General features: G+C 33.2%; 1 protein-coding gene across 2 annotated transcripts; it reads right to left on the bottom strand.

The window, feature by feature from the left end:
- Positions 1 to 275: 275 nt before the first annotated feature.
- Positions 276 to 11,550, bottom strand: LOC148614338 (cornifelin homolog B-like). 2 transcript variants are annotated; one of them, XM_088588421.1, is made up of 4 exons: positions 11,400 to 11,550; positions 3,293 to 3,493; positions 2,058 to 2,197; positions 276 to 922 (listed from the first exon to the last, which is right to left on the bottom strand). In XM_088588421.1, the coding sequence occupies exons 2-4, from the start codon at positions 3,486 to 3,488 to the stop codon at positions 830 to 832; spliced, it is 429 nt and encodes a 142-aa protein (XP_088444547.1). In that variant the 5' UTR covers positions 3,489 to 3,493; positions 11,400 to 11,550; the 3' UTR covers positions 276 to 829. The 2 variants fall into 2 exon arrangements, with proteins under 2 accessions (XP_088444547.1, XP_088444546.1); XM_088588420.1 differs by lacking the exon at positions 11,400 to 11,550 and adding an exon at positions 10,202 to 10,229.
- Between the last annotated feature and the right edge of the window lie 1,558 nt (positions 11,551 to 13,108).

Genomic DNA, 13,108 nt, shown 5'->3' with positions numbered 1-13,108 from the left:
AAACATAAGACAATTTAAGCGATTTTTCGGTGGGGTATGGGTACATTTTGTTTTTCATTTTACAACAAAACCTTAAGTGTTACTGCAACTTTCCTGTTACCATTGAAAAGCTCAGACATTTGGCTACATGATGATAAATAAATATATTAGTTTACTCATTTTGTAAAAATAAGAAGTTCGAAGAATAAAAAAAACCCGTAAAAATGGATTTTTGCCTCAACGAGGTGAAAAAGGAGCAAAAAACAAACAAACAAACAAACAAACAAACAAAAACAAACCAAAAATGCTTCAGTTTATTTTTTTTTTTGCAATAAGAAGATTCGGAAATGCCAGGTATAAGGATACCTTATCATCACATTTTGGTTGATGAGTGGGGGACATATGGGGGTTATCTCAACCCACGTACTTTAATGATTAATCGTAGACAATAGTCAAAAGGAATAGACCGTATAAGAAATGAAAAACACACCCATATTTTTTGCAAGGAAACTGCATAAACATATTTATTTTTTGAAGTTGTTAATCATATATTTGTAAATATCCGCTTCAGATCCTATTGAAATTCGTAAAAAAAACATTTAGTCGTATTGAATAGTTTTTCGTGAAGCAATATTCTGAACATGAGAAAACAGATCAAATTATCTTACGCCATAATTGCTGCCAAAAATAATACTATTGTTATCAGTTAAACTCCTATTTTAAAACAACTGATTCATTTTTAATTACTAGAGATTATAAAACATGTTGTCTGTTAAATTGTTTATTATAGTTACAAATATTAATCCATGGGCGGTTTTATTGTTATTATTCAGCATTAGTGAAACATAATTTACAGTCCCATTCTCTGCAGCTCACGGTATTCCTGACAAGCAGCACATGGAGCACAACATGCGATGGTCATGCAGTCATTACACATGGATCCCTACAATATTTTAAAATGATTACACTTACAAACTAACCCCGTACTCCATGAATAGAAATGATATTTTTTTTATGAATTTTTACATTCTGAAATATTTGGCCTATTTTGTTAGTTACACACGACGTATCAATTAAGTATACCTCTTTTGAACAGTGGAACATTTATAGTATCTGTGTTGTTTACATGTGTACATTTAATCATTAACTATGTATTTTTAACTCCTGTCCATTAGTATAGTTTTGCTTTAATGTAACAGTTTCATTATTTATGAGAAAGTTTAAACATGAATGATCTTTAAACAAAATGTGTCATTTATTTATAAAATATTCTACGGATGAGTTCCACACTTTGCTCCGAAACCGCCGCCTAGTATTTGTTTCAGCTGATGAAAGATGCCAGTTAACACAAATATGCTTATCCTCAACCATAAATTCACTCCGATAAGCTGCAATCTGATTCAAACATTTCTCACAAGTTGTGGCGAGTACATAACGTAACATATACCGAGATGATGAAAAACTGTCCGTCGGACATAACGTCAAATAATAAAACCACAAAAAGAGAATGCTCAAAGGGTAATTTAGTAAACTATATTTACTGTTTATATTCGGTAAAAAATATATCAATATTATTATGCCTTTTTTTATGTTGGTCCTGTCAATTACCCAGAATATAAAAGATGGCTTTTCCCCAGGCAATTACAGATATAATTGGGTATCATTGATGCCCTTAAATTAACATGTACCGAGTCAACATAAAGTTGGACATTCAATGTTACTATATACGTGTAAGTCAAATTAAATCATCACAAATATGTATTTGTGACTTTTACATTGCAATGTACAATTAAAAGGTAGATCATGAGAAGCCTGAATACCAAATATTCTATGATAGATGTGTCTGATGTATCGCCTGTGAATTGCGGTGACAATAACCGTTCATTAGTTGTTTAAATTTATTCAATGTTATCTATAAATGAATATTCTTACATGTAATTAGGCTACCACCATTGACCGAGACTAAAAAAATACAAATGCATTTAAAGAAGATTCATGACAAGATTTCAAAACATACTAACTTGTCATTAGGTATGATCAATACATCATCGAAAAAGTTGTCTTACAATCAAACATACCTGTATGTCACCAAGTGTTCTTATCCTTGTTCGTAAGCCTATATCAGCCGCTGGTACACAACACACTGTACAACAAGATTCACCCAGTCTTGAAGAAATGGATGAGATCATACAGCAATAACAGCACCATCCGTACATACCTGGTTTAATATATAACAAAGAATTAGAAATTAACATTACAATTAGAATAAAAATCGTTACTTTGCGTGCATTTTATCTACATGTTCAAGGTTGTACCTTATAGAATAGAGAAATGGCAGTCGACCAATGATCAATTTGAGGCGAATATTAGATCTAGAACTAACAACTAAAAACACAGGGATACACCTGGGAGTGGACAACGCTACTGGCAAAAAAAAACAGAATGACTACCGGAGATGTGAGGAGACCTTATACACCAGAAGGCACGATGAAGAGTATGTAAGGTCAAGACTGTACCGGTATTTGCCAAAAAATTTTTTTCTCAATAGGTAAATTCCAAACCACCAAATTTCTATTGCTCGATTCCGCATGTAATGTTTGCTTAATACAGTTTTTATTGTGTGTGCCTAAATAATTCCGATTTCTCTTTCGTCGCGTCCTAGGACCCACTCCCTTTACCTCTCACAGAATGCTTCATAACATCCGGGTTAATGATTATTTTGATCAGAGTTAACATGTACAAAAATATATTTTTTTTTAAATCTTTGCGTTTGTGGCATCACAATTTTTGTTAAACAGTTTCCAGAATTAACTTTAATTTTTAGAAATTGGTAATTTTATTTTCTGGCAATGTAATTTGTTAAGCAGCACTCCAGCTAGGAATCATGCAAAATGTGATACATAGTTGGAAAGCCTATATATTTTTATTTTTTATATTTTGTTTATAACGTTAACAGCTGAAAGGTTATCTAAATGAAATCAATTAGATAAATACACACATTTAACACATACGATGACATAGATATACAAATTTAATCCAACTTCCATATGGGGGAGGTTAAACGGAACAGCCGTTATTTTGGCTACGCAAAAGGAAATTTCATCACAAAAAATACAGCATTTGTCATATTAGAAAAGAAATAATTTCTTCCGGGGGTTGATTTGAACTCATTTTAACATGGGTTTGGAATTTATATCCTAGTTTAACACCTTGCTGTCGCTCGGTGTTAAATAATCGAATATAAATGCTGTACCCGTGTTAAAATGAGTACAAATCTACCCCCTCCATGAATTATTTCTTAATTGATACATACATGTCCCACAGTCAGAGAAACAATCAAAGAGATCAGAAGTCCATTGTCTTGTTCCGTGAATGTTCCCAATGAGAAGTTTCTTTCCTTCAACAGTAGGTTGTGTTACTACGATCGTTGTTTGCTGCTGTTGCTGTTGTTGACCAACGTAGTGTGGCATGACTTGGGGCGGAGGTGGCACGTGCGGGTCAACACTCATTATTGCTGTAGATATATTAATAATTATAGATTATTTCATTATTACATGGCTTTTTTTAATTGGCTAATGAATTATTTAATTCATTTTGCTTTCAAAGAAAGAAAAATCATAAAAGACTTGTAGATAAATTGAGTGTTTCGCAATATCAACTGACAATATCACATCAAATAGACTGTGAAGTCTCCGATGAACAGGATAATATTTTGAACATGTAGAGCTGTGCGGAAGTGATGCCAGTAACGCTCATGAGAGGGCAGATATTGCAGATATAAGCGCCCTCTGCTTTTCTAGAAATTTTTCCAAAATTATGAATTAAATGTGTTTTCCTTTTTTTTGCTTTTGTTTTGTTTGTTTGTTTGTTTTGTTATGTAGATGTTTAAAATAATATAATACTTTCATAACGATTAATGTTACGTTTGACCATAATAGGTTGTTTGATAAACGGAAATATCTAACTCTCACCGGAAAACACCACACGGACACAACCCGTATTGAACACCTGATTAAAGATACCATTCCTAAATAAGGAATTGTCGTGAATTACTCACCTTTGTTAAAACTGTTTGTATCGTTTAAATACATGTTATAAAAAGACATGAAAATGGTTTGTCATGAAAATCTCCAACTAATGCCGAATCAGAATGAATTCATCAGAAATGATCTGATTTCATCCGATACATGAAGCTGAATAAAAAACAAGTAAGTGTTATATGACCTTGTATGCTACATCTGTTTGGGTTCTTGAACGGTAATCCCAGTTTCTTGGTGTGTGGACCATGTTTTTATGCTTTATAAATCGATATAGAAAACACCGACCCATGATAAATCCATAAAACCCTCTAAATAAGACGACTCCTGCTATATAATGAATTTTCCTACTGGGCCCCAAAACCATCAAGTTTTTCATTCTATTGTGCGTTATATCCTGTCTAATATGCCCATAAATAAATGTGTATTCCGTTATTACATATTAGGGTACATTTTAATACATAAAGACATTTGTCGCCAATATTTTAGTACTGGATTCATAATTACATAATAACTCATTTTCGGGGAATATCAACTAGATAAATGTAGCTTTCAGCCTTTGATTCATAATTTAAATTTTACAAAATATATATCGTCTATCTTCAAAAGGAGAAAGTACGTTTTCGGAGGAAATTGGCCCTGTTACAGTGTTTTCTTAATTTTTTGCTGAAAGTACCCCTAAGGTAAGTAATTTATAGAAATACAATGCTTTTTACATTTTTTTTCCCGGAAGAAATAAGTTTTTCAATCAGCCATCTAGATTAAGATTGTCTTAAATGACGTTACGTCACACTTCAAAATATAACACTACTTCTGTTGCCAGCTCTAAATACATGTAATTAACAAATGGATCAAATGTAATTTATTTATTCATTATACGAATAAAAAAGAAATATTTTGTACTGGTATTAACTGTCCAGCTACTCAAGTAATACGCGAAAAATCCTCTCAACACATTCACTTTTTAATCACACTGCTGTCACCATCACTTTCATCAACGGTTTCCGGAACTACTGCAGCATCCTTAATATAATCTTTCCGCTGTCTACTACCGTCTAATTTTAAACCTGAGTGGCATGCAAAAGCTACATGTAAGTACCAAATTATGCTTGTTATATGTGCACATGTACCAACTATTTAGCACCAGATTTGCACTGACAATAACAAGATTTAATAACACCCTCTTCATATCGTATCCAGCTCATGTACTCTTTACTAAAGGTATGTCTACTTTGTATTTTACCTGTTAAAAGCCCTTTATCATTAGCGTCAATTAGCATTTCATAGTTCCAATCCTGATTGAAATGTTCTTGCGTATAGCTCCTTGCATGTTTAACCTGGTATACGCCTACTGTTATTTCACCTATCTTATCTTCCGTATATCTAGGAAAACCTTCCGACGTATCCTCTGTTTTATATTTTGTAAGACATTTTATCCAACTGTCCTATTTCTATTTCCTCTTTCAACAGATTTTTTTTGCACAGTTAGTGTCGCACTTAGCAACGGCCATTGAAAAAATAAAGGACAAGGCTTCAGTTCTAGCTACCGGTAGCACTTGCCTAAAGCTTGTTTCTTCAGTGTGTTGATGAACTATTTTGACATGGCCAGTGTCCTTCCGTAACATGTCAAAAATATAGTAAAGTCATTACCACATCACCACCATAACTAAAACATGAGGCTCTCAGGAGCCTGAATCGCTCACCTGGATAAAGTCTTTCAAGGACAATAAATTTAGAAAGGAGTTGTCCAACAATTCTGACTCAAGACGGCTTTGGTAGGACTTATCATAAGGATCAGTGCAGCATTCGATATTTTCTTTCTATCTATTATTGTTTTCAAGATATTGGCTGAACACTGTAAAAATAACATCAATTTTTATCTTTCAGGAGCAATAACTCTTACAAGTAGTCACCTGACAACTTCTATATCTAAGACTTTTGAAGGCCATATAATAAGGATCATTTCAGGAATTGAAAGTGTTTAGATAATTCTAAAAGTTTTGGAGATATACACGAAATCAAAAAACTACTGTCTGATCCCTATGTTCTTTTTTGAAGTAACGGCAGCCATGTTTTTCAACGGATCAAAAAATATCCATATCAGTTCTATGCAGGATACACAAAGGAATATTCACGCCAAGTTTGCTTTCAATTGGTCAAATAACGTCAGAGAAGAACAGTTTGAAAGAAATTACATTAAAAATAGCAAAAAATATCGAAATAGAGCAATAACTCCAATATGGCTTAACAGATTAAAATGAAAATTTCACCACAGATAGATCTCATCATGTTGAACACTGTTACTTTATGTCAGATTTGGCTGACGGTTTTGGAGATATATGCAAAACAACTACTCTCTGACCCCTATGTTCAATTTTTAGTAACGGCAGCCATGTTTTCCAACGGATCAAAAATGCCTACATCGGTTGTATGCAGGACACCTAAAAAAACATTCATACCAAGTTTGGTTCCAATTGGTCAAGTAGTGTCAGAGGAGAAGAGTTTAAAAAAAAGCTAACGACGACGACATTGACAACGACGACACGAAATCTAGACCACTCGACCACCTATGCTATATAAAAATATAGCTTTCGTTGGTCTAGGGCGCTGGACTCTATTTGCTACAGCGCCTTCGCTACACCCCCTGCACAAAGTCCAGCGCCCTAGACTCGGCCAGCTTGATTAATTATAAGTTCATGATTGATTGATTGATTGATTGATTGATTGATTGATTGATTGATTGTTGGGATTTAACGTCCGAGCAGCAATATTTCAGCTATATTCAGACTTGTTCGTGAACGGAGAAAATTAAGGATCGCAAACACAACATTAGCTGTTTACTTATTTTCGACAATCTATCCATACATTATCTCTCTCCTGAAACACTGTGACTGAATCATGATAAGTAAAATAATGCACTCAACTCTTAAACATAAAAAGGGACGGATATATTGAAAGGCAACAGGGGCAATATTTCTGCGTCATACAGTTTATACCGGTTCGCCTACCCCTTGACGCTTCAAATTCAAAAAATGACCTTGATATTGGTATTTTATACAATTTGACTCAACAACATGAAAGATGGAAATCAATTATTTACCTATTATACATCTCAATTACCTGAGGTTTTGTCATTTTAAACATATCTGCCAGCATCTTATTGTCTATAGAAGATTTCATATTAGTGAGGAAAACTGCAACACACGACCTGATTGTTCTTGATTTAGATTTTTTGTATGCCAGAAACATACCTCATGAGATCATCAAAGTAGATTTTGCTCAATTATGTCAAAGTTTGTAGTCATCCTCAGAAAGGGCTTTGGGTCAACAAATTCAAGCCTTTTTGGATCTTCAAGTCTCATTTTCAACTGCGGCAAAATTCCATTATTGTAGCGCTATTTACATATGACGTATCTTTGAAACTTTGTGCGTTGTTAATGGATTCTTTACTTAAGGCACCGTCAATAATATGTTAAGGACAACATGTTGACTCTGCTGGAAGAAGTACATTATGAGCCATGAATGTTTTATATCTTGAATCCGTAGATACTACGGTCAATTTGGTCCTGGCATTTCACATAGGACACAATATGCACTGTATGGGTAACATTATTGTCTGGAGTGAAGTCAAAATAACATTCTTTTGTGTTACTGGGTGAATCATTCTTGAACCTCTGTGGAACCAGTTTAGGGGCAGTGTTGATTTTATTATATTTATGCCTGCTTTTTTGACAAATGACTCTGGTGTCTGTTCTTTTGATCATAAAACATTTCCGTAATGTTTTTATTAAACCTTTATTGATTAGTCTCCTTTCATTTGGTTTAATTCGCTTATTGCATAATATGCATGGATATTCTATAGGTCCATGTCCAGGCATCCTGAAAATCTAAAGAGAAAGTGTGGTAATAATGCAGTAGTCAGTAATTGATTAATTTCATTGCATCGTGATATCGAAACTATTTCATTTTAAAAGTGCGTACGAGTCTCTTAGACTAAATATTTTGTTAACGTTAAACTATGTAGAAAATGTAAAAAAAAAAAGTTGGAATTTGCAGATAGAATCTAGACTTCAAATATTGCATACATGTATATATTGATGCATATAAGACAAAGGAACTTATTTCAACGTATGAAATGTATCACATCGCTATAGTAAATAAAGACGCACGACAGATAAAAAAAAACAACATACCTTTCTACAAAAAAGAATCAAAAATAATTTTATATTAATGAAAACAATATTTAAAAATATATATTTAAATTTTAAAAAATGCGCGCGCAGTTTCATGATTCAATCTGCTTGTCTTTTTAGTTAAAAAGTAAACACGCTATTGACTGAGCTATGCAGACCGATAAACTTTTCGCAGGAAATAAATAGTATTTGTATTGCTAATCATCAAGACCCGTGCTAGTTCGGGTGTCAAACGAATAGGCCAACACAGCGCTAAGCTTGTCGATAGTAGTAACCTTTGAACTCCGTCACAGGAGACTAAATTGCCCGACCCTACCCATCCCTCCCTTTTTCTAGTGGCAATCAAAATTTGTCGACCCTATTATCATTATATCCCATCCCATCCCATTTTTCATTGCATCATCATCATGTCATGTTCACTCTATCATCTATTTCATGTTCATCGCCTGAATATAGCTGAGATATTGCTGCTTGGGCGCTAAACCCCAATCAATCAATCAATCAATCAAGGTTATCATCAAGAAGTCAATGAAAGTTCATGTTTTAAAACCTTATTTAATTTTGAAGACTGCTTGTAATGTGATTTTATGCTATTTCCATTACTTTATATTTGATGAATATTAAATTGATACAAGGCGATACGGCGTCATGAACCAATTTTGCTGACATGTTTTGGAAAAAAAGATCGGGCGACTACTACTTGTAATCCAATCAAATAGACACGATATTAGGCATAAACTAGCGCATTGTGAAGCAGACAAAATATTCGATTTAAAGGATACGAGACTGACCTTTGATATTTAAGCAAGGCAACTTATAATATACCGCTCTTCTACGTATACCGCTAACAAAAAATTGTTGGAACAAGACACTATCTTAAAGAAGGGGTCTTAACTCTTAACCGAAAAAGTGTTAATTTAGATATAAGAACACAAAACACAAACAAAAATAAAAAAAAATAAAATAAAATAAAACAACGAAAAATAAATATGAAAATGTTATCTTCCGTCAGACTCGAATTGGACATTTTGGTGTCAGTAGACAAGTACGTTACCGATTAAGCTACATTCGCTATCTGTTGATCAATGCTCTAAAATAGACTATATTTGTTGTTGGTGAACATTTTTAAACATCTGCTGTGCTGTTTCTTTAAGCTTTTTAAAAAAATGTTGTAATGTCAAATTTTTTCTTCACGTCAATATTTTGCAAAATCACGAATATGTCTACATGGCGATTCGGCGTTTTCATTCACCATAAAGAATACCATGCCCCGGGACGATGCCGAATGATTCGAAATGATATGGGATAACAACTTTATTTTAAACACACCTAAAATACATATACATTTGTATACAAGTAAATACTCAGTGCATAACCAGAGACCTACAATTAATACACAGGTCTGTGACAGCGTAACTCAAACCAAATATCTTATAGCCTGACAGCCTACCCTTAGTCTACCCCTTCTCCCTTGTCATAAGATGTAAACTTTATGTCGTACAACTTTTACATTTTCTATAAATTCCCGGGATAAACTCTTTGACACCTATCAAATAATATAAATATATACCTTTTACGGAGTAGATAAATGTTCTGTCAGGAACGACGCCATTCTTTCTTCTTGACGCTGTAGCAGACGACACGGCTTTGTATTTTGCGGTTTGGCTGCATACATTGACCAGAACCAAACAACCTTTTTTTTCACTTCTCTTTTATAATTTTTTTTTCAATATTTGTATAAATTCTTCTGGTCAAACTTACGGACACGTCGGAAAATGGGGTTAAAATGAAAAATTAAGTACATTTCCACGTTTTCAAGTCGAAATTACATCTGGCAAAATAGATATTACACCATCGGAGTACATGTAGCTAGTACTGCAAATGTCCCGACTTGGTACAGACATTTCAAACAAAATGGTAGGTTGAAATAGATTTACAGGGCCTTAATAATATTTCAATAATATAGTTGTAACAAACTAAATTGGGAAATACCTTGATTTATCATTCAGTTTCAAAACCAACATTAGCGGTAAGTGTATGCGAGATTGACTCACATAACCATTACACACTTTAAAACCTTGATTGTTATCCCACCTTATCTAGGATTGATATTAGATATCTAATCGTGGGAATATTATCATTTTTATTTTGCAGTAAACGATTGTAAAGTAGAACTAGAGGCCCTACAATGACTGAATATCTGACCTGAACTAATTTCCTCTCCTTATGAATGTTTGATAAAAAAAAAAACATTTCAGCCTTGAACCTTTTCTCTACTTGTAACAGTTACAATATTAGCCAAAAAAAGCAAAATAAGTTATTCTCTCACTCCTAACCCACATAGTTACAGATATTGACTTACAACTGGTGGTTTATCTAAATATTGCTTCGTTTAAAGATTGCTTAAAACAAGAATGAATACAGTTCCATTGTCATTCCAATAAGTGAACAAAGATGCTATTAAGCCATGGATTTTTTAAATTAAATTTCTTGCTAATTCAGCCGTACCAAAAATGGAAATACTGGTCGACTAAATATCAGTTTCTTTTAAATGGAACGAATTTATATTAACGGAAACATTTGAGCAACAATATAGATAAGGACAAAGTACCAGAGTTGCATGTGTGTTACTTGAAATATATATCATAAGCCAGCGTGAATCTCGTTGCTACGAAAACAAAATGGCGCCTAAACTATCAGCCGCTTCGCATTTGAGATTGTCGAGATTTGTTTTGGGACTAGATATGACTCATCGGTTTTTAACACAACTGGTATGGCCTGGCTTTTCATTTATTAATAAAATATACACTCACAGCAAGAAACTTTGCATACAAACGTCATAATCTGATTAAGTTCTATTTTATAATTATTCAGTTGGGAAATATCATTCCATATTTTTGTCAAGATTTTTACGAAGCTTCAAATAATAAAATAATCTACGTTTGCATAAACATCAATGCGGATACACTGAAATAAGAAGGAATATAAGATTACATGTACAACTTGATATCACAACATCAAGATTAGAATGAAATATACTACACTTTAACGTATAAAAATCCACTTAAAAAGCAAAAATCGGGTTTTCTAAAGGTTTAACAAAACTAAGGAAAGACCAGTTTCACAGAATTATTTCTATTCGAGAAAATTGTGAAGCAACTAACTTCCGATTTTCTTATTTTTCTCATACCTGTATGAAATAATCACTGAGTTAAAAGCTGTCCAAATTTACTTTCAGATTCACTTTTAAATATACCAGTTAGGTATTTCGATCGATAAAATTTGAATATTGAAATAGGATAACATCCTCTCAATAACTTCCATGAAACACGTTGGCGCATGCTCACCGATGTACAGATTTCATTGATGTACAACACAAGTTTGTCAAATCGAAATGCACTTGACTAACTGTGGTAATCTTAGTTACATTCAGATACAAAAGCACATGAGGGAAATTCAAGTTTTGTTTAACTTCACATTCTATTTTTAATATTCAAGACAAAAATTATAATGCCCGATTTTTTTTATACAAAAAGATTTTCTGAGCTACATGTGTCATAATCTTGTATAGAGAACTTCAAGGGAATTATTTCATTTTTCCCTTTGAATGGAAGCCGTTGATTCTTTTGTCTTTACCCTTCATCATAAATCATGGATTTTACTAATGCTTGAATACATAATTGTTTGTTAAATCGAGATGTTACTCCTTGAGACACGTGTACAGCGTATTCAGTTTTTTTGAAAAATACATATGATTGTTATTTTCTTTTTATTATACAACCACTGAGCCAATGCCACTGGTGGTGGAACTGAGGTCCCCAAAAATATTCACCAACCCAATAGTCTGACATTTCTGACCCCGAATTATATTTATCATAATTATAAAAATATGCAGTTTTAACATTCCATAATACATTAATCACCGATACTTCATTCCTTGCACTGCACATGGTAGAACCTCTCGATGATGATTTGGCTTCTATTTCGGTAGTTTTGGTTTTGAGTACTTCTTGTATACAAGAGGAACTTTTTTTTTATTTTGATCGACCTATATATTAAATCATACTGCTCCTGGTGGCAGGTTACCCTAGAAAACGTGTACAGTATATCATAATTTGCAATATATAAATGATTGATATTTTCTTTGTATTTTATGACCGCTGGATCGATGCAAGTGGAGATGGACCTGAAGTCCCCGATTTTTTGTCAATAAAGTAGTCAGACTTGTCTCCTATTTAGTATTAAGGGGCAACCAAATTGCAGTACCTGTGTATAATGGTGTTTTTGGACCAGCTGTAACCTGCCCTAGGGTGTAAGGGTTTCCCCGTCGTTCACTGAAGACCAATGGGTGGCCGTGGGCTGTCATGTTCATCCCGGTTTGGTTGCTGTTTCTCTGACATATTCACCATACTTATTCCCGTTATAAGTCAATTTTCAATTTCAACACTATTTTCAAAAACAATGCTTTGTAAACACGACATCTAAATTATCTTTTGTATTCTCTGAATACCATTTTTTTTCAATCTTAACTCGTATTATTAGAAGATTTTTGAAACAAAATTAATAGAAAGAAAATATTCCGAACATATTTTTTTATCTACATGTACAATGGATTTACAAGTAACTGCAGGAAAACACAGTGCAACCTTTTCTACAGTAAGGCCTCAAAAACATGCTACTTCATTATCATAATTTACATTTGATGATATCTATTGTATCAGTAGATTGATTATTTTTAAAAACAAAAGTTTAATTTGAATATATTTTATTGAATATTATTAAACCGTCATTTACAACTGAAGCAACATAAGTTTCTCAGGATGTCAGTCTATGTGTCATTTCACAAGTTTTGTCGAAATTTTGGTTTCACATTATTAAGCAGATGTTTTTAACTGAGCT

This window comes from Perna viridis, chromosome 6 (assembly GCF_037379345.1).
Source record: "Perna viridis isolate PV_CMFRI_1.1 ecotype Kerala chromosome 6, ASM3737934v1, whole genome shotgun sequence".
Taxonomy (NCBI): domain Eukaryota; kingdom Metazoa; phylum Mollusca; class Bivalvia; order Mytilida; family Mytilidae; genus Perna; species Perna viridis.
The sequence above is the reverse complement of the archived record's forward strand: the minus strand, read 5'-3'. Positions and strand labels throughout refer to the sequence as shown.